The sequence below is a fragment of the Ambystoma mexicanum genome, chromosome 11, assembly GCF_040938575.1.
Source record: "Ambystoma mexicanum isolate Mex_15411 chromosome 11, UKY_AmexF1_1, whole genome shotgun sequence".
NCBI lineage: Eukaryota > Metazoa > Chordata > Amphibia > Caudata > Ambystomatidae > Ambystoma > Ambystoma mexicanum.
The window spans coordinates 772,637,895-772,659,091 of NC_090934.1; the positions used below are offsets into that span (position 1 = coordinate 772,637,895).

General features: G+C 46.8%; 1 protein-coding gene across 4 annotated transcripts in view; it reads left to right on the top strand.

Annotated features, from left to right (window-relative positions):
* The first annotated feature begins 9,237 nt into the window (after window positions 1–9,237).
* SINHCAF (SIN3-HDAC complex associated factor) overlaps window positions 9,238–21,197 on the top strand; it is a 123,628-nt gene continuing 111,668 nt past the window's right edge. The window contains exons 1-2 of one of the 4 annotated variants that reach the window (XM_069623678.1): window positions 9,238–9,493; window positions 16,051–16,202. In XM_069623678.1, the coding sequence (XP_069479779.1) occupies window positions 9,350–9,493; window positions 16,051–16,202 (296 nt within the window). In that variant the 5' untranslated portion in view covers window positions 9,238–9,349. Of the gene's footprint in view, window positions 9,494–9,835; window positions 9,977–10,920; window positions 11,001–16,050; window positions 16,203–21,197 lie in introns of those variants that run through there. The other 3 variants (XM_069623677.1, XM_069623679.1, XM_069623680.1) reach the window with 3 other exon arrangements.

Sequence of the window (21,197 nt, forward strand, 5' to 3'; positions counted from 1 at the left end):
GTGTGTTTTGTGACCGCTGGAAGCCGTTTCTGTCTACCGCCCACAAGAGGGGGTACCCTGGCACAGTGCTGCTGGACACCCGAAGTTGGGAAAGTTCCAAACTGTCTAAGAACATTTGAAAGGACATCTTTGAAGTCACCGCTGACCAATTTTTCACGCCGGAGAGAGCCCAGAGCGTTGGGTGCTGTGGAAGATCTGCTGGTGGGTTTCCCGCCACCAGAAGCTATTGAAGTCGTCCCAAGGGTCCACACTTGGTGAGGGTTCCGAGGCCCACTCCAGTGGTCGAGTCCAGGTCGCCAGAAGCCATCCAGAGGTCTGTGCTGTGGCTGCAGCACTGAAGAACCAAAAGGCAGAAAACCACGATATTCCGAAACCCGACACCAAAAGTGACCTATGCACCCATCGCCGCCAGGTGTCCTCGAAGGGAGCTAGGGGTCTTACCTTCATCCACCAAGCCTTTAAGGAGATCACAGCAAGTTTCTTATTCACAGGACTTCTACAGTCAGAGAAATCGTCGACCAAACGAGAGCACTGCAAAGAGCCAAACTGCTGCCATTTCAAAAGACTTTGGTTCCTTTTCATTCCTGGGCTCAGCATCCCAGTTGTCCTTCTTCCAAAGGGGGTCCATCCTCGGAAGGAATCGTCGCGTAAAGCCAAGAAACTCTGCCACTACAACTTCCAAGGCACCAAAGGTACTGTGATGAGGAAGAGCATCTTCTAGCATCAGGAGGCGTCCAATTCGTCTTGGATCCGGTTCTTCTGTGTCCTTTCAGGTACTTTGGGGGTGGCAGAACCTTTTAAACAAAAGCACAACATTATTGAACAATATTGGACAGGGCTGTAAAAGACAACATAAGTTACTCCCTAACTTTTCTATTGCAGGTTGCCCAGGTGAGGGGATCCTCATTCAGAATTACTTGTCTAGTCTAAAGAAAGCATTCTGCCACTGTTTATAACTAACGTGCCTTTCTTTCCTGTTCTATATTGGTTACACCTTATTTAAGAATTCACCTGCCATTTACAACTGTCTGCAGTTAGTGCAGTTATTACTGAATTTAAGTCGTGTGTGGTACCAACTAGAGTGTATATATTTACCATTCTTTGAATAAGTCTTTCCAAGTACAAAGTGTTATTATTTATATGTGTATATATGGCTGAATTATTTTATATAAAGAAGCAGTGTTATCACCTAACATAGAGTGTGGACATTCCTTTGTGGGAGCTTTGGGGAAACACTGTACTTAAGAACCTTCCTGCATCACCTTCTGAAAGCTTAAGCATGGCTGCTCGCCGTGTTTACCAAATTGAGAGCCTTACTGGGATTTCTCTGTGACTTTATCCTACCATATAGGGGGCAGAAGTACAGATACCCCCTCCAGTCTTTGCAGTCAGTAAGGCTGTTGTGGTCACATTGACTCACTAATTGAGGAGGTTGTTGGCACACGTGGTGGTCTGGTCTGTGTTGTTTGCTTTGGGTTTCCGGCTGCATTGTTGTCACATGGTAGTGGGTCACTGTTTTGTGGCAATCCTTTGGTTGGGGGTGATCGATTTTTGTGTATCCCCTGACCTTTTGAATTAACTAGTACCGCACTGATTCGATACTTTTTCATTAAATAAAGCTGCTCTGAAAAAATGCATTTGGGTGGACATACAGCTCCATCTAAGTAACACGTGAAAATAGTTTTTTGTTTTGCAGTATGTTGGTCCCTTGATGAAGACGTTGGATTTTTGTTGCACGTCGAAACCGGTTGGGTCATTTTATGCTGGAACATTGGGTAGAAGCTGGCTACATGAAGAGATAATAAGCGTCCATCTCGACACATACCCTCAAAAATGTATTTTCTTTTCAAATGTAGTCTGTTAAATGATTATTATTGTTAGTTTGTTCTTTGCTATGTGAATATATGGATGGTGTAGTGATTGAGTGACTGAAGTATGTTCGTGAATTTGACATGAAGTGTTTTGTATTGATTTTGCGTTACTTATGTATTGCTTGTGCCCTGTTCTTAAAGCAATGTTATAATAGTTTTTTATAACGCGCTTAATACCAAAGAACCCTGTTTCAATGCGCAGGCCCGGGATTCAAACCTGTGTTGCCCTGCGTTGTCTTGTTTCCAAGACGAGCGCTTTGCCCCAGAGCTATAATGTTGTTGAACATAGATGATTCATTTCATACATAATTATTTTGAATAAATTGTTGGTTTCTAAAATTGCTCCCCTGAATCTTTTCCTGTTGATTATGAATTGGTTCTCTGTCAGTGTCCATGGGGATGGGCGGACACATGGTATGGGTGCCCTCTGCAGCACACGTCTCCTGCGCCTTTGGGGTGCCTTTCTCCTTCCCTGCTGGGGTCTTGCATGCTGCTGTAGCCAGTGGTGGAAATGGAAACAATGTGGTGGGGGATCCCTCAAGGTCGGGCGGGGGCAGAGTTTGGGGGGCGGTGCCTGAGGAAGCGGGGTTGGGGGCAGAGCTGACAGTTGACCTCCGATCAAAGGAAATGTCCAAAATAATAGTTTAAAACAGCGCAATTTCTTTATATATGAATTCACTTTAAACAACTCCCATGGCACTGGTGATGAGTTACTTCACTGTGCGGATAATAGTTTTGACCAGTGTTGCTGAGTAAATATTATTTAAAATACACAATTTGCATCCCATTTTATTAAAAAAAACCTCTCATTAGGTACTATTCAAACGGGGTGAATTCTGTTCGACAGAAGCAACGTTTTATTTTACTTGAACCGTATCCGCACAGCTCCTGCAGCTCCCCTCTGAGAGAAGTTGGGTGGCTGTATTGTGTGTCATTGTTCCAATGTTAATAGAGCTATTTATTTATTCATGCAATGTTTGTGGATACCTGTATATTTATTTATTTATGCAAGGTTTGTCGGATACAAGCATCCGACAAACCTTGCCTAAATAAATAATCTGGGTCCATGGATCTGACAAACATTACATAAATAAATAAACCAGGTGTGGCCGAGTGCTTCCACTGGTGACCCCTTGCACAGGGTCACCATAGGAAGTTAGTTTGCTTGTTCTGCAGCTGTCAACTGGATCAAAGTCCTGTAGGGGGGCGGAGCAGCTCAGCAGCTCATTGCCGCCATGAGCGCTCTGCCGTCACGTTTTTTTTTCAAATTTGTTTTTCCATGTAACACAGCGCAGAGCATGGGTTTGTGGTGGCTGACTCTGGCCAGCTACACATCTGGTGCTGGATCTCTAGCTGGATGAATAGTAGAAGGTTGTGGATCCCATAATCAACATCTGTTTTTGGCTGCATGTTGCTTGGATTTGTGTTTGGGGAAGGTGTCTTATATACTCCCTGAGTGGATTGGATGCACCTGTGACTTGATTTCCATCACCTGTGTGCACTTACCTGCACCAAAAAGGTGGAGGTATCTGCACTGTGTTTTTGGCTGAATTCCCGCTGATTTTCAGTGGTAATTCAGCTATTTTTCAATTTATAATACGGTGGCTGTGAAGATGTAGATGCGCCTACAACATGCAATTGTCTTGCTAATAAGTACTCTCTCTCATAAATGAGGGACACATGGAGGCTCGATCAAACACATCTTTATTGAATCAACACTTCTCAGGAACTGCCTGAGCTTCAACACATCTCGCCCCTCCCCTTCCCGTTGCCTCGTGTCCCTCTCCACGTGACACAGGAGTTGGTGATGACATCACACCCCCCCGATACTAAACATAAAGTTCGGGATCATGGCATCTCCTCAATGAGACGATGTGGTTTTTTTCCAGTCCTTTGCGGTCCCCCATTTCTCTCACTCGATTCCTGCGACGGCCAACGTGGCTCATCTGTGCCAGAATCCTCCATGTCTCCTTCGTAAGGTGCATCTCTTACTGTGCAGGGCTCAATTAGGGGTATGATCCCTGGCAGTCTTCTGAAGTGAGAGCTGTTTCTTGTCATGACAAGGGTACTGCCTTCAGCCGTGATGAGGGACCCTTTTCTGTGGGTTATGGTGAGGGCTTCTTCGTTGAAGGCCGCCATGTTCTTGCGGTTTTGTGGCTGTCTTGTGATGACAATGTCTCCTGGTTCTAAAGCATTCTCTTCGGCCCTTCTTCTCTTGTCAGCCATTTCTTTCATGTCCATTTTCCGTGACGCATCTTGCTGTCTCATTTCGGCGTCACCTTTGTATCTTTCCTCTTCCAGACCTATGTGAGGAAGTCTGGTTCTTACATTTCTTCCGAACATGACTTCCGATGGCGATTTGCCTGTGGTACTGTGTCATCAATTGACACAGTAGTTTTTCCACTGATTCTCCAGTCGGGCGAGCTACCTGCGTGGCACGCTTAATGTTGCCCATGAATCGTTCAACTGTGCCACTTGCTTGGGGCCACAACGGTGTTATTTTATGGTGATGGAAACCCATATATTCTGCAAAGTTTCTCAAGTCTTGTCCCGTAAATGGTGGCCCATTGTCTGATTTTAGTACTTTTGGAATGCCATATGTGGCAAACATCCGATCCAGCACAGGGATGGTATGATGCGCCGCCGTGGATGGTACGATCTGCACGTCAGGGAATCTTGAATATTCATCGATGGCTACAGGGATGTAGTCGCCTCCTTCCAGAGGGCCATAGTGATCTACTGCTATTTCTTCCCAGGTCCCTCCAGGTAACTCAGTCATTCTTAGTGGTTCTGGTCTAGTCTGAGGGTTAATGACCGCACAAGTGGGGCAGTTCTTCAGTAGTTCTTCCACCTTGGTATCCAAATGAGGGAACCACACTCTTTGCCGCAACATCCTTTTTGTAGACATTATCCCTCGGTGTCCTTCGTGTGCAAGCTCAAGGACTTTTTTTCTCAGGGTCTGGGGAATTACTAATTTGGTTCCCTTGAGTAACAATCCTTCCTCTGTTTTGATGAGTTCCTCTTTTACAGCCAGTAGACATGTAATGTATTGTTTGGTTTCAATTCCAACATTCTCCTTTAGTTGTTTTGCATGTTTCCATCGACCCGTCTCAAGGCATCTCATGATGATCTGTATTGCGTGGTCCGTGTTGGATTCTCTGGTGATTTGTTCCATATCCAAACCCTGCGGGGCATTTTCTTGGACCACATAAATTATGTATTGGTCCGCTACGGATGGGTTGGGGCTGCAATCTTGAGCGGGGTGACGCAAAAGGAAGTCAGCTGGATTTTGTTCTTTTCCTGGCCGATGAATGATGTCAAAGTGGTAGTCCTGCAGTCTTAGGGCCCAACGAGCAATCCTAGGGGGCATTTTGGCCTGAGCGTTGCCGTAAATGAACAGTAGCGCCTGATGGTCTGTGACTATTGTGAAAGGTTTCCCATAGAGAAAAAGATGGAAGTGCTCACATGCCCAAACCACAGCCAAGCCTTCTTTTTCAGCTTGTGAGTACGCTTGCTCAGTTTTTGATAAACTGTGACTTGCATAGGACACTACATGTATGGGCTGACCATCTTTGCGATCAAGTTGAGTTAAAATGGCTCCAAGGCCAACTGGGCTCGCATCCACGATTAGTTTGGTGTGCCGCTGCGGATCAAAGTATGCCATGTTCTTGGCATCCGCAATGCGATTTTTGATGACTTGGAATGCTTGTTGGCACTCGTCTGACCATCTGAATTCTGCGTTGGTTTTGGTTAGAGCTCTCAGGGGTGCACTGACCGATGCAAAGTCCTTTATGTACCTGGTGCAGTAACTCGCTAGGCCTAGAAATGATCGTAGATCGGTGACAGAATTTGGCGGTGTGGTGTTTGTGAGGGCACTGACCTTCTCGGGATCTGGTGTCATTCCATTTTCAGAGAAGATGTGCCCGAAGAATCTTAGTGTTGTCTTCCAAAATTCGCATTTGTCTTTGTTAGGGGTGAGGTGGGCTTCCTCCAGTGCCATGCACACCCGCATGAGTGTATCACCGTGCTGCTCTTGAGTTTGCCCAAACACTAAGATGTCATCGCTATAGTTCAGACAATTTGGCACGTGTTTGATGATGTTATGAATTTCTGATTGAAAAATGTCTGCTGCTGACGAGACTCAGAAGCTGAGTCTTTTGTATCTATAAAGACCCAGATGGGTAGCAAAAGTGGTGATGTACCTGGATCCTTTGTGGAGTTCTAATTGGTGGTACCCTTTGTTGAGATCCAGTTTCGAAAAGACAGTGGCTCCGTTGAGCAGATGTACCATATCCGTAATCCGGGGAGATTGATGACGTTTTCTCAAAATTGCTTCGTTTGGCCTTCGCATGTCTACACAAATGCGGATGCCTGAAGAGTCTTTCTTCGGTACGGGTATTATGGGGTCACCCATGGAGTGGGGCCCTCTGCGGGTTCAATAATGTCCGCCTCTAGGAGTTTGATCAGTTTGTTTTCTACCTGTTTTTGTATGTTGATGGGAATTCCCCGGTAGTGCTGTGCTACGGGCGGGAAGTTTTTATCTATGTGCAGCTCAATCTGCCTGTCCTTCAATTTTCCTAGTCCTTTAAACAACGCGGGAAAAACTTGGTCAATGTTTGCCGTGGGATCCAAATGTTTGTGCATCATGAGTCTGTACAGAACATGGATTAGTCCCATGTCCACGGCAGCTTTGTAGCTAAGAACGCATTCACTGTCGGTGGCGGCTTCTAGAACGTGCATGGGTATTTCTTTTGCGTGATCTTTGTATCTACATGATGCCATGAAGAAGCCTTTGCACGCTAGGGGTGTCTTGGAGCCGTATGGAAAAATGAGCGCTCTGGCTGGCTGTAGACGTGGTGCATCTGGTATGTTGTTGTATACCTCCTCACTGACCACCAGAAATTCAGCAGCCACTTTGTTGACTTTTATGAAGAGCGTGGGGCGGTTCTCTTTCACAGTGGGGTTCCCTAGCGCATACAGGTAGCCTTTCACCTGTGGTTCTCCTTTTCTTGGTTTTGTTTCGTTCCTGGGGTCATCCTCTGAAGAGGTACTGGATACACTGTCTGACTGTGACTGTTCCACCAAGCATCTGACGTATCTCCGAGGACGCCTCCTTCGTCCTGAGGATGTGGGCTTGTGATTTCTCCATTCCTCTGTTGCTCTTGGTTGTCTTCGGTCTGGTGGTTCTTCCATGTTTCTGCAGCGTGTCGAGTCATTATGGTGGTATGAGTTGCGGCTGGGGCTTGGACGCCTCGAGTCTCTTTCTGGTGTGCAATGTCTGTTTCTTCCGCTGCCTCGCATTTTGCTGCGATATATGAAGCATACAGCCTTGTAATGGTTTTCCCCACCACATGCAGAGCAAATTTGACCCATGGCGGGGCACGCGCCCTCATGTGGGTATTCATGCCCACAACGATAACAGAATGGATCAGTGTTCCCTTTTGAGGTGTGTTCAAGTTTGTGTACATTCTCTTGCTTCCCGTGGGTGATGGTGATGCCATCAAGACCTTCCACTTGTGCTGTCAGTGCCGCCTCCGATCGGGCCAGACGTAGGATCTCTTCAAGGTTTCGTGGCTTTTGCAATAGTCGTCTCCTGAAATCACCGCTTTCGCACCCCACTATGAATTGGGAGCGAAGCGCCTCCTCGTTTGATTATTTGTTGAAGTCACAGTGTTTCATTTTTACTCCCAGTCTCATTACAAAAGCATCCATTGTCTCACCTATCAACTGTTGTGTGGAAGATGTGCCGTTCATAGTCCACATTGGTGTACGGCATGAAATAGTTGGTGAGGGTCGTTTTGAGGTTGTTGTAGGTGTCTATATTGTCTTCAGGAAGTTCATCTAGAATGTCTCTCACATTTGACCCTATGGCGTGAGTGAGTAAGCTGTGTGTCCTTTCAAAATTGGGGGGCAGCTGTGATATAAGGCTGTCCGTCATGCTTGTGCGCGCTACTCGGGCGGGTGTTAGCTATATGGTTAGTGATTCCTCCTATGAGTCAAGTCATCAAGCATGACAAATGTTTCGCCGGCGTGCACTTACGATTTGTCGCGGTAGGAGAGCGGGGAGCCGCTTTGTTCCACCCTCTGGCTGCTGCCTGCGCAGGAACTTGCGATGTGTTGATATTAAAGAGGCGTGGGGAGCCGATGCGCTCCACCCACGTTTTTGCCGCCATAGCCGGAATACCTTCTGCGCATGGGGAGCCGAGGCGCTCCACCCACTTGGGCCGTTGCTGTTTTGGCGGGAAGACTGTTAGGAGCTGGTGCGCTCCACCCACTTGTGCCGTTATTATTTTGGCGGGAAACTGCGGTGAGCCAATGCTCTTCACCAACACGTTTCCGTCATTGGCAGGAGTACGGGCGTGACGGCCTACCTCCACGTGAGGATCCGATGCAATGTGGGGAGCCGATGCGCTCCACCCACCGCTGCCTTTCCAGGGCCAACGCCGTTGACGGGGATGATCCGTCCGGAATGCAGGGAGCCACCGTGCTCCACCTGCAGGGTGTTCGTTGCCGTTGGCGGGTACTCGCAGTACCCCGCCCAGAATCCTGACGAAGATTGTGGCTGGCGGGAAGCCTTCTCACTCCCACCCCCCTTACCTTTACCGTTGCGCCTTGGCAAGACCGCAGCCTGCCGCTCGTCCGACACTTGATGAGTCGAGCGCGAAAACGCCTGAATGGTAATTGTCGTGGCGTAGATTCTTCAGCCTTGTCGCCAGTGTGAAGATGTGGATGAGCCTACAACATGCAATCGTCTTGCTAATAAGTACTCTCTCTCATAAATGAGGGACGGACGCAGGGAGGGTCGATCAAACACGTCTTTATTGAATCAACACTTCTCAGGAACTGCCTGAGCTTCAACACATCTCGCCCCTCCCCTTCCCGTTGCCTCGTGTCCCTCTCCACCTGACACAGGAGTTGGTGACATCACAGTGGCAATACCATTTGGGCAGTAATTCTGCTGGCAATTCTGCCCGTGGTGGTTCCGTCAGTGGTAATTCCTTCAGTGGAATTAGCAACAAATCCATAATTCGGCGTTTGTAATTCCATTGCCGCCACTTTTACCCCCAAACTTGCAATGTGCTCCTTAATGATAATCTCTGTCTCAACAACTGAAAGATAAACCGCCAGTAGGCGGTATATTTTTGTCTGTCAGTCTAAAATGTAAAAATGTTCTGTGGTCTGTACTGGCATTTCTGACCAGTGCTGCTCTACCGTCATTTAGTACCCAACAGATCCACCAAGTGAATGCCTCTTGTGTTACGCACTTGAGTACACGTGCTGCTGCTTGATTCATCTCTTCTCCGATCTACCTCAGCTCAGAGCCCCCAGATGCAGGATTATGCGTGGACATGCCCAGATGATGTGCCACACTCGTGTAGCTCAATCTCTGGCCCTCCGTTTTTTCCCCGTCAGGGAAGAGGGTGCAGCCCTAAAATACAACTCCGCGCGCCCTGACAGACAGACGCTAGTATTTATGAATGGAGAAGGGGGTTTGGCGAAGAACGAGGGCGAGGCTCATTCATTTGCATGCTGCGGAAAGACGCAAAGGGGGATGCGACTTGTGGCACGCGGTGTACTCTCTGTTTTTAGTGAAAAGAAGCGAAGCAACCATAGTTGCAAAGGTAAGTTTGAGCTGCTAATGAAATCTGTGCACTCACAAAAACATTTCCCATCAACAGTATCAACCTTCCCGCCGTTTCACACGCTGCCCGCTACCAAGACGGAGAAAGCGAAACAACCTTTACGATCAACAACAGTCTAACTCGAACGCCCACTAGCACGGAAAATGTAGTCCGTGCCATCCCCTTTTAGTCACTGAAAGCTGGCGAATCTCTCCGTAAAAACAACATTTCCCAGCATGGCACGCAACCTACAGACCAGCCCCCGACAGAATAGGATTGGACGGCCATCTCGGTTTTCGAAAAATAAAACAAGATTTGGAATCTAACATGGCGGCAGGGGCAGGCTGTCTATGCAAATGAGCGCGATGAACATGCTAATTTATGCTAAGCAGCAGCTGAGAGTGGGAGGCACCGTCCACTGGCCCATGCGCGTTTACAGGCTGGTGCGAAACACGGGTTCTTCTATGAAAGTTTATCCTTTGGGTGAGTGTATATTAGCGTGTTTTGAATGGTGCTGCTTGCGGTTTAAAGGATGCAAGTACCGCGTCGCTTTTGCTAGAAGTGGGGGTTGTGTGCTGGGAACGGTGACCCAGTGAATACTCTTAACAGGTTATGCGTGTGCAGAGAGTGCGCATGGGACGCGTGGAGGGGAAGAAGGTATAACAATGGGACGTGTAGAGTTGGTTCTCTTCAGCTGCAGGTGGGATGCACATCCCAACAGGAGACAGTGTGTACAGCAGATGCACTGCTTTACTGAATATGTGCGTTTATTACAAAGTTTTGAAATGCCATTTGTGCATCCAAAACCCCCATAGTGCAGAGATTCCCTTCACTCGTTACCCACGCCGAGTGTTCTCAGGAGCGTTCTGTGGTTTTGAATGCCACATGGTTGTCTCTGCGGATGAGTGGTAGTGTTGTCAGATCTGCGTGCCCGGCTCGGCAGCTGCGTGGATAGCTCTTTCGCTCTCCATTTCATCTACATGGGAAGCCAGCGGTGGGCGTGTTTGATGGCTGCAGGACCAGGGGGTGTTCTCGCCGCCGGTGCGGTGCTCTCGCACACAATCGTTACCTTTCGTGCGCTTTTTGCACTTTTTTTTTGCTTCAAATGTGCGTACAAGGCACTGGCGTCAAGTTAAGAGAGATACCCTGAATTGACACAATTTATCTTGTCTAGTGATTTCGGTTTCGTTTGGTTGTCTGTTTTGTTACAGCTTCCAATGCATTTATGCTTGCTGACCGTCATCGACTTTTGTGTGTTCAGTGCACCGGTTTGGGAGCCAGAAAGGGAACAGTGCACCTTTCGGTATCACAGGAAATGATTTAAAGTATAAACACAACATCTTGGCAACAATGGACTTGTTGGAGTGGGTTGCGTGTAACACCGAATGCTTCACCACCCCACCGCTTGAAGAGTAGTGACATCACGTGGTATATCGTGTAGTTCAAATGTACAGCTGTACAATGGACGCTGTTTTCGTCTGCCATTGCATGGCTTATCTTTAACAAGGTAACGTGTCATGGGAGTTGCGTATATACATTTATTCTGGCAAATAAGACATTCTGTCCCAATGTTAATGATATGTAAAAGCGAAAGTTTAGGCCTCGGGAAGTGGTATCTGTGGTCCTGCTGTATACTCGCCTAATATACAATAGGGGATATGGTCACTTTTTTAAATAGGAGGTTGTAGTAGCCTAGGCGTGTTTTTAGATGGGTGTGCTTAACCCATCATGGTGCGGAGCCAGTACACATTAGTGTTGTCTGTCTGGCTATGCCTGCAGCCCCACTGCCTCTTGCGCGGTGGTCACCCGGCCTGCAGCGACTTATGTTGCCATTGGTATCCTTCGCACGTTTTGTAATTGGCGAGAATGCAATGCCTTGTGTTTACCGTTGGAAATCGTTTCTTTTCAGCATTACTAAACTTTAAATTTGATAAACACGTTTGTGACGGGAAAACCTACTGTTATACAAAATCATGTACCACCAGAAAACTAGTTGTAAACAAACATATAAAAAGACCACTACAACCCCAATTGAAGAGCCCAGTGAGTTCGTCTGGAGAGGTGCTTCAGATTAATGACTAGAACCAAAGTGGGGAGGCTCACGTCGCGTGTTGGTGCTGCCACTGGTCGACATTGGAACCCTGTACTATCTAAATATTGCCTTCTCACTTTCTTGTGGCGTCCTTTAACTATTGCTAGTTCTTTTTGTTCATCAATGTCCCTTAAACTGATGGGGCCCAAGAGAGCCAAGCCAGTGTCCGACTTCTGGTGAGCTTATTTTTAGGACTTCTTATTCCCAGGGCTTTGAGTGGGCTGTGGCAGAACCTCGGCAGTCTTTTAAAAATCTGAGACGGGTCGCTTCTGGAGGTCCCTAAAGTCCCATGGCAATCCTCGCTGATGAGGCAGCTGTAGGCCACTGCCTTTTTTTTCCCCTAAGGCCTGGAGCTTACGATCATGCGCGAGAGCTTCAGGCTTTAGATAAAATGCCTTGTCTTTCATAGTGGTGGTGCCTGCATCTGCCAAGCATCCCCTTAACTAAGAAATTCAGTGGGTTGGTGCCACCATTTTGGAAGACAAAGCGAATCCAAGGCCTTTTTCTAACACTTAAAGGCCTCACCAGGTGGCACTGATCCCCCCAGCCGTCCCTTTTTAATTGGAGATCCCCCAATCACCTGAGTGCAGCAGCTCCTAGTTGGAGGGATGCGCCACCCTTGAGGAACAACAATTGTGGCGCTGACCCCTGCCAGGCATCCTTTTATGTAAGAGATGCAGTGATAATCGCCCTTGACCCCAGGTGAGAGGGTGGTCATACCTGCAAAGGGATACCAGAAGGGTTCAGTCGCACTTTTCTGCCCTTGCTGGTCCACGCCCCTTCACAGAGCCCCCATCGAGTTCACAGACCACTTTAAGGCACTGCTACTGAAACACAAATCTCATTTTGCTTCTTGGTAGAATTTTGAAATGTCTTTGGCAACATGAAAAACAAACAGTTGGCTATTCAGTGTCAAACTATAACCCAGTGACATGGTGCTCAGTTCGGTCATGCTAATTTATTATGAGATTTGCATGCTTTCCAAGACCCGTTCAATAACAACGTGTTTATTTTTTCAACATCGAACATTTTGAAAATACGTTTACCTTGTCATTAGACAAGAACTGGAAAAGCTGTTGCAGTGCCCAAATTACCCAAATGGGTACAAATCCATGCATGGCCACATTTGTATATTGCACACACCAAGTAATTTAGTTTCTTGGCTCACTCAAGGCAACACTACTTGAAAACTATTGTCCTCTTTTCTCCCATAAGTCTATATTTGGAAAGTGCATCTTCCTGGTAACATCTCATCCAGATTACCTTATTTATTCATGGGTTTTTGTCTGTGTGCCTTATTTTAGGGTGTACCCCTTTTCCTATATGGCTACTGGCCTGTGTGCTACATTGAAACCTGTGTGCCAATGCTAGAACAGGAGTACCCTCATAGTGGATTGCAGATGTTGCCCTTGACATGCCAGTTCATTATTCCGAATCCAGCACGGATGAAAGGGGTTGGAGGACTTCAGGGGCGTGCCCATGTTTGTTTTATTTGCTTCCATAGCAGCCTGTCAAGCCCTAGGGTCTGACTGGCATTAAGAGAGACTGTGTGTGTCTGTGGGGGGAGGGGCGGGGGTGAAAGGGCAAACAAAGATTCTTGGATCCTCTTGTTTCTTAGGGTGGGGTGGCAAACTTGGCTGTTTCCCGGTCCCCTGAAACGCGTAGTAAATTTTATACGGCTTTCGCCATTAACAAACCTAAAAATATACAGTTTAGTACATCAAAGTCCTCTATACTAAATCATAGCTCATCTGTTCAAACTACTAAACATTGTTAAAACTGTCGTTCATAAGCTGCTTTAACATAATCCCATATCTACTATAAATGGATGTTACAATTCATTGAGAGACATCACTTCCGTTAAAGCCCTTTCGTTGTAATGGAGCCACCGTCCCCGAGGTCCATCAACAGGCTACAAATCAACATAGAGTGCAATCGTTTTTCATTGGCTGGCTTGTGATGCACACTACATATGTATGCCCAAGCTACCTCATGTGGCCCTTCAGTGATAAGCGATTCGGTCTTATCATTGAAATGATCCAATTTAATTATGTTATTTTTTTGCTTAAGGTGGACCTGCCTGAACTCCTGGGGAAATACACATTATAATAAACATTTCCATTTCAGGAAATCTGTTCACACCTGGAAAATAACCCAAAAGAGGAATGTTTCTTTCCTATGGTGCTGCAAGGTGCTACACAACGTGCGCACCTTTAAAGCCTGAAAAGAGTGCTTCAATATGTTCTGCAGTGTGCACTACTAACAGAACAGAGGTATTCATAAGACATCCAAGTGGCCTACCAGGGCAGTCTCTCGACTTTCACCCCGAGAACCTGTATCCGAGTCCCGGCTTCAGCAACAACAAACGCAAGGTAAAAACATAAAAATCCTTTAAGGGCGGCACTAGGGCATGGGTCCGGGAAAATACAACTCCAACAACAAAACCCTGTAAAAGGAAGAAGCCAGCGCGTGTCCAGTCTGCTTTGGCTGCTTGAGATTCGCTGTCCCTGTGGTATATTGGTGTCTGTCAGTCTTGCATTCTAAAATATGGTCTGCACGCGGATTGCTGCCCAGTGCTGCTCTACAATAACAGATCCTCGCCCGGGTGAAGGCCTCTTGTCTTACGCGCACTCTATGCACGTGTTGCTGCTGGATACATCTCTCCTCTGATTTATCTCAGAGCCCACAGGTGCGCAGTATGCGTGGACTATCCCCAGCTGATGTGCCACACTCGGATAGCTCCACCTTTGGCCCTCGGTTGTTTTTTCTTGGGCTGCTGCAGGCCTCATGTACCCTGTTGTTGACCTTCCCTTCCAGGTAAATACAAGGTATAGGGCTACCTAGTTTCCCGGTGCACATCTGTTTATTTATACACATGTTGTCCTGCTAAGAGCTCGTGTGATCAGCTCCGACTGGGGGGCAGTTTTTGTATACAGTGCAGTGGGAACTGAATTGCCTGTTGGCACTGGTCGGATGTTGCACATATATTTTATCCGATTGGAGAAGAGTGGTTAATTACAAAAAAGTAGTCGCATCAAGAGGAGGGAGAGAGGGACAGCTGTTCCAGGAAGGGAGAGACTGGTAGAAAGATTGAGCGAGCAGCAGATGGGTAGAAATGATTGGAGTGGAAGCGAGTGTGTGTGGCTGAGGATTCTTACACCTGGCCTCCCTCACTCTCCATTCGAAAGAAAAAAGTGCTGTCAAATTTCATTTTTATGATGCCACAAAAAGTTAAATGTGCAAAATATCCTGGAAGGTCTGTAATAAAGGAATCCAGTTGATCTTCTCTAGAACAATCCTTACTTGCCTCTATGTCTTAGACTAGCAACCTGGGTCCATGTTTTGGAAATTATGATCGCGTTTTGCGTCCCCCTTCCGGCTTCTGGCAAGTGGGTTCCAGACATCTTAAAACTACCCCATCAATGGTAAATCAGTTTATACTATAATGCAAATTAGAGGAGGTTGGGGAAACTATGCCAATCATTGCAATCCAATTAGGGTCTGTGGAGTGGGAATTAACACCCCCACCCCCTCCAAACTTTAAAACTGTTTTCTCTTGCGAAAAGAAAACAGTGCAACTTCTCCAAGCATCTGAAATGTGACGCACTTTCAATGTGCACTGCAGACAAAATCCAGGAAGTCCACGAGCATTGTTTTTAATGTGGCGAAGACCCCGCCCGAAGAGACACGCCGTGGCAGGGTACATACACCATATTTGCACAGAAAACTCGGCTAGTAGTTAACGTGACAGCTAGATGGGTAGCTTCACAGGGAACATTTCATAAGCAGATGCACAATTTACGTATTCAGTCACATGTTCTTGCAACAAGGAAAGTTGAAAACGTAATATACAAACTATGAGTGGCTAACACTCTGTGAGGACGGGACACCAGTACTGGCCCATACTGACTGCAGTGAGGATGTGTGTTTGAGGAGGGGATGTGGCCATATACTTGGCCTTAAAGAGCAAGAGTTTGGTGCATACACATTGCCCCAGAAATATTTACCAGCTGTATCCTCAATTACATATTCAGCTCCCAGCTCAGGAATGACCCACCCCAACCCCCGTTGACATTTTCAATTCAGATGTCTTTGTGTTTTCAGGTTTATTCCCTCCCGCCCCCCAATTCCTCGTTAACTTGACCAGTTACTGTGTTAATTTCATGTGTTCGCCTTAACTGCTAGTACGGTGATGGCGTTTGTTAACCAAATGTGCTTCTCTCTTGGGGGGCAACGTTACCTGGTGTATGTACACACAGCCCTTTCTTCCATTGAAGGGTGATCACCGAGTACTTGGCGCTCGTTCTGAAGGCATTGGCGCCCATTCAGTCACTGATTGGGGCCAGGGGGCGGAAACAAATACCCCAACGATCACACTTAATCGAGATTGTGTTACCTTGCAGTGGGACTCTGAAGAGTGTGCGTACGTTTTAACCTGATCACCGAGGCCCATTTCTCTCCACAGGCTCACGGAGGAGGACCTAGGACCATGTTCGGCTTCCACAAATCAAAGATGTACCGCAGCTTGTCTGGGTGCTGTATCTGCAAGACCAAGTCGTCCAGCTCTCGCTTTACCGACAGCCTGAGGTACCAGGATAACTTCCGGCCCTGCTTCGGGTAAGGCTCCCTCGCATGTACTGGCTGAGGTTCAGACCCCGTCACTAGTGGCACATTCCTCCTCTCCGACCAGTCATTTCTACCTGTTTGGCGATACCGTCTCTGCTTGACCAGAACGTTCCAGAATACCCCGATAATGTTCAGTCCCGTTAACACGCATTTTACTGCTTGCCGTTTGGAATGTAAACTTCTTACACGTTCACCGACTGGTTGGCTCGCTTTCCAAGTCTGAGAAATGTACATCTATGTTCTCACAGCATAGATGCATATTTTCAAGGATTGTGTATATATACCATGTATGCATGGGTTTATTGGCCATCTTTTCAAAAGATTCGCCTCGTGTACTAATCTCGTCAACATGCGAGTACACCTGGCCTCTCTTATGCAATGTGATATGTAAACATAGGAGGTGGGGTGGTGGGGGGGACGGTGACAAGTCTGGGGGTCTCAGCTTTTACATTTTTTTTTTTTTTTATGGGAAGCATACTTTGCCATTTTCTTTTAGCCTTGTTGAGTGTTGCTTTGAAAAACACACTAAAGAGTTTTAAGTGTTAGTTGGAGGGGGGCGGGGGAGGTGAGTGTATGCTGATGAGATCCGGTGTGCAGGCCGGAATTAAGTACCTAGTTCTGGAAACACTTGTGAGTATGTCTGTTGAGGGGGTGGCCTTTGAGTTTTTATCAGAATGGGTGAACCCAAGATTGATAGCAAGTCGGCACTTACAGACCAGCCTAGCAATATTTGGGGTGTGTGATGCAGTTAAATGTGTGAATGCTCCGTGAATGTTAAAGGCCTTGAGTTTTTTTTAATGTATTTTTATTTTTACTACAAAATCAAATTTGTCGATCTCCTCTTTGCCATGTTTTTGGAAGCAATTTTAAACTATCGAGTATTACTTGGAGACTTCTCAGCCTGTCTTGGTCCATGACTACGTGCACACGTTTTACCCGAATGATCTGTAAGTCAATGGTGGTCGTTAGTGTGGCGGCTATTTCATCTTTGCTGATAGCCACCCCACCCCTTTTCGTAATGGCTGCGAATTTCCATTTTGAATCCTTGATACTTGGTTACCTGCTCTAGATTACTTAAAAGGTTTTATTGTCTTAGTGGGATACAGCTGGCTGCTCCAGGGCCCAACAAATATAGGCCCTGTCCCCTCCGGTTTTGGGACGCGTTAATTATGGAGGGTTCTCTTTACTGCTAATACAGCTGCAAAGATGGGGACATTAGTCTGTTCTCTGAATAAAATATTTCATGACTTTGTGCACACAGATGCGTGGTTTACATATCTGATGGGTGTTAAATGTCGCTTTTGTGTTGTGCCTTTTCAGCCAAAGCTTAGGTGTGCGCTGAAATTGCCATGGACAGTAGTTGTGTGTTTTTTAAAAAATATTTTTTTTCATGCATACTTTTTGGACAGGTGTAATTTGCTGTGTAAGTGAGACTAGGATTTTGCCATCACGCCTTTTACTGTGTTCATATGTTTGGTGCACTTTCCATTTTAATACATTGTTGCAAACCTTCACAGTAATAGCCAATGAAACCTTGAGATTCTATGGGTGGATCACACCAGCCACTTTTCCTGAACTTTTATTTCCCCGCGTGCTGTCCCGTTCTTCCTCTCTCTCTTCCTTCGCAGTTGCGTGCCAAGGTGCAGCACTAGAAGACCTCTATGCAGGGAAGACCGCTGCAACTCTTCTCCATTTACCTCCCAGATGGCAGTGGATTACCTTGCATTACAGGGAAAGTGAGTGAAGGGGGGAAAACTCCTCACTCCTGTGGAAGCTTATATCTGTCTTTCACATCCTCCACGTGGGGGTGGAGGAGTCCTCACAAGAGCACAGCAAGGATCCTTTTCTGGTCACACTGTGCTCAGCACCCTATAATGTGGGCCTATGCATAACATAATTCATTCATAATTGTGTGTGCTGCCACAAATTCTAAATCACCATTCAACCGTTATGCACATTGAAGGTAGCCTATGACACCACATAATAACCTATTCATTAAATATCTCTGAGTCGACCATGGCTAGTGCAAGACCCCTCCAAAATTCTTGGGTCCCCTGAGGGGTGGGACGGAGCGGGGGTTGAGGAGACAGCATGTTCATGACTTAAGACCATTTTGCATTGCATGTATACTCTCAGGGAGCACCCTACACCTTCTAGAGTGCACCATCCACTCACAGTAGATCTCGCAGAGTTATTGCAGTGACCCAAATCGGAAAACAAAACTTAGGTTTGGTAGCGGCGGCAGGCAAGTGTTTTGGTTCAGGTTATTGATATTGACCATCTTGTCAAGAGCAAGGCGATAGAGCAATTGGCTAGTTTCAATATTTTAGTGTTAGCAGCAAAAGCCGCAGAATCACGCCGCAAAATGTTGCTGTCTGTTGGATGTTTCCTTTTTTAACTTTCGTTTTTATTGGCATTTAAACAAACCAAGTCAACAACATGCCTTCTTAACCCTTTGTAGCTGAATAACCCCTCTAATTCCCCCCATCTTCATCTTGTCAAGGGATCCCAGGTGGTCGTTAACAATGGCAGTTAGCTTCTACATAACCATAATATTGCCCAGTTTCTGTTCCCACTCCCCCTTTGTGGGTGTTCCTCCTCCCTTCTGTTTTTGCGCTATCGCCAGTTTCCCAGCCCTTAACATGGCCTCACATACTCTTGGCAATCTGTATTCCTCCTGATCCCCTGCCGGGTCCCCCAACTTCTGGAGCGGGTCCATACTCAGCAGAACCCCCAAGCAGTCTTTAATCCAGCTAAGGAGTTCCTGCCTGAAGATGCTTATCCTGGGACAATGCTACTACATGTGGGAGAGGGAACCCACCTGGCCACAGCCTCTGGGGCAGAAGGAGGAGGCTCCAGAAACATTCTCAATCTTAAACGCGTCCCTATGCCACCCCTGTAGCATCTTGTAGTTGTGTTCCTTGGTGAAAGTGAAAGATTGCCATGGAAAGTTATCTGAAAAATTCTGTCCCACTCCCCTTCGGTGATTTCCTCCCCCGTGAGTTCCACCCAGTACTTATTTTTTTTAAATGTTTTTTTTTCCCCAAAGGTGAATCTCCCCACTTTAGGGGGTAGAGGCCAAACGTTTATATATGCTTGAAAGCAAGCCCTTCCTGGCAGTAGCCCTGTTCAACCAATTCTGAAACAGGGTGAGAACTACGGACACCTGTGCACACCACTTAAGGTTAAAGGGGGGTGTTCACGGACCTGAAGTACTAAAAGATTGTGATCCTGTCCCTCCCCAGGCCCTCCTGTACCTCCTCAAGTCTTCTTAAGCGGCCCTCCTCAAACAACTGGGCTGCCCCAGTACCCCCATCCTACCACTGCTGGGGGAACCTCCTCTCCCTCCTCAACAGATTGAATGGAGGGGCCCACACCGACGACATGGGTGAGGGCCAGGACAGGAAGTTCCTATTCACTCCACTATCTCTCCAGAGGTTCCACAAGACCCCCAGCATGTGGGTGCTCCCTTCCAGCCTCTGGAATCTCCCTGAAGGAGGCCCACGGGTAATCCCTCACCTTAAACTGGTGCATTTCCAGGTCCTCTAAGCCCAGTACGTTCTCAGGTTATCCCTTGAATGTTCCAACACATTTCTTAATTGTGCATCCTTGTAGTACAGGTACGGACCCAGGAAGCCAAAACCTCCCCGGTCGCGAGTGAGCATGGGGTTGCCCATTTCACTCTGGGCGTCTTATTCTGCCAGACAAACCTCGAGCGCGCCCCCTTCAGATCACTAAAAGAGGTCACCGGAAGCCTCAGTTGGAGGGCGGTCAACAGAGCAAGCAGTGGAGGATGTTAATTTTTACCAATATCATGCGCCCATACCAACAATGGGTCAGGGGCTCCCAACTTTTGAGGTCCTCTTTGATCTTCCACCAGTATTGGCTCAAAGTTTTGCTTTGGCAATCCCTAAATGGTCTCCTGGGAGGACTACCCCTAGGTATTTCGTTTGTGACCGCTCGACCCTCATTCCCAAGTCGCAAGAGACAGAGTCCAGGGAGGGTCACTTCGGACCCACAGGCATAATGCTAGATTTGTTCAAATTGATTTTAAGGCCTGAGAGGCAATCATAACTCTATTTGATCCAGGAGATTGGGGAGCAAGGAGGCAACTGGGTGACACTGCACAAGACTTATGTGCTTGGTATTTGGTAACCCATCTTTTGGTATAGGTCTGTACTACACAAGTTGGTAGTGTGACTCTCAAGAGGGGTAAAATGTGAGCTGTAAAGCTGTACAAATGAAATTCATTAATACAAGTTGCCAAGTAGTTATAAATATTTTATTTATTTAACATCCATTTTAAATAAGCATTCTTTAAAAAGGCAAGGATTGTAACAATTAGAGTGAACTTTGCAATTACTTTTCAGAATCAATAAAGCCAGTGAATAATCTTTGGATATGCTGAATACATTTCTCCTACACCCTGAGGTGACTTAAATTACAAGCATAGTATTTGCATTTATATATCACACCAATATACTTTCTAGGTTCTGAGTTGCGGAAAGGAAGGGTTAAGGGAAGTAAAAATGTTAGAACAGTCTCTCAGAACATGCGAGGACAACTGAATCCTCCAATGAAGTCTAGATAAGCCTTTCCCAGCAGTAACAGTATTCCACAAGCTACAACCTACGGGGGATAAGCAATAACAATGTCAATAGATTTAGAAAGCACTTAGCATTTCCAGCTTCTGGAGTGTCCTTGGGAGGCTCCTGGAGCTTTTGGCCGGATTTGTTCCACGGCAGATGTTGCACTCGGGTGTGGACACTCGATCCCTGGCATTGGGCTTCTGCAGCCATTGAGAGGCACAGCAAGTCGGGGATTGCGCCAAATTGGAGTTGGTCTCAGGGTTAGTTGGTCCCACTAACGCAAGGAGAGAAGTCGTTCTGTCAGAGCTTCTCTGTCGAGGTGAAAAGGGAGGTCAGCACAGCAGCAGGGCTTCACCGGGCAATTAAAAGTCGAGGAGGTTGCAGTGGGCTTCTCTTC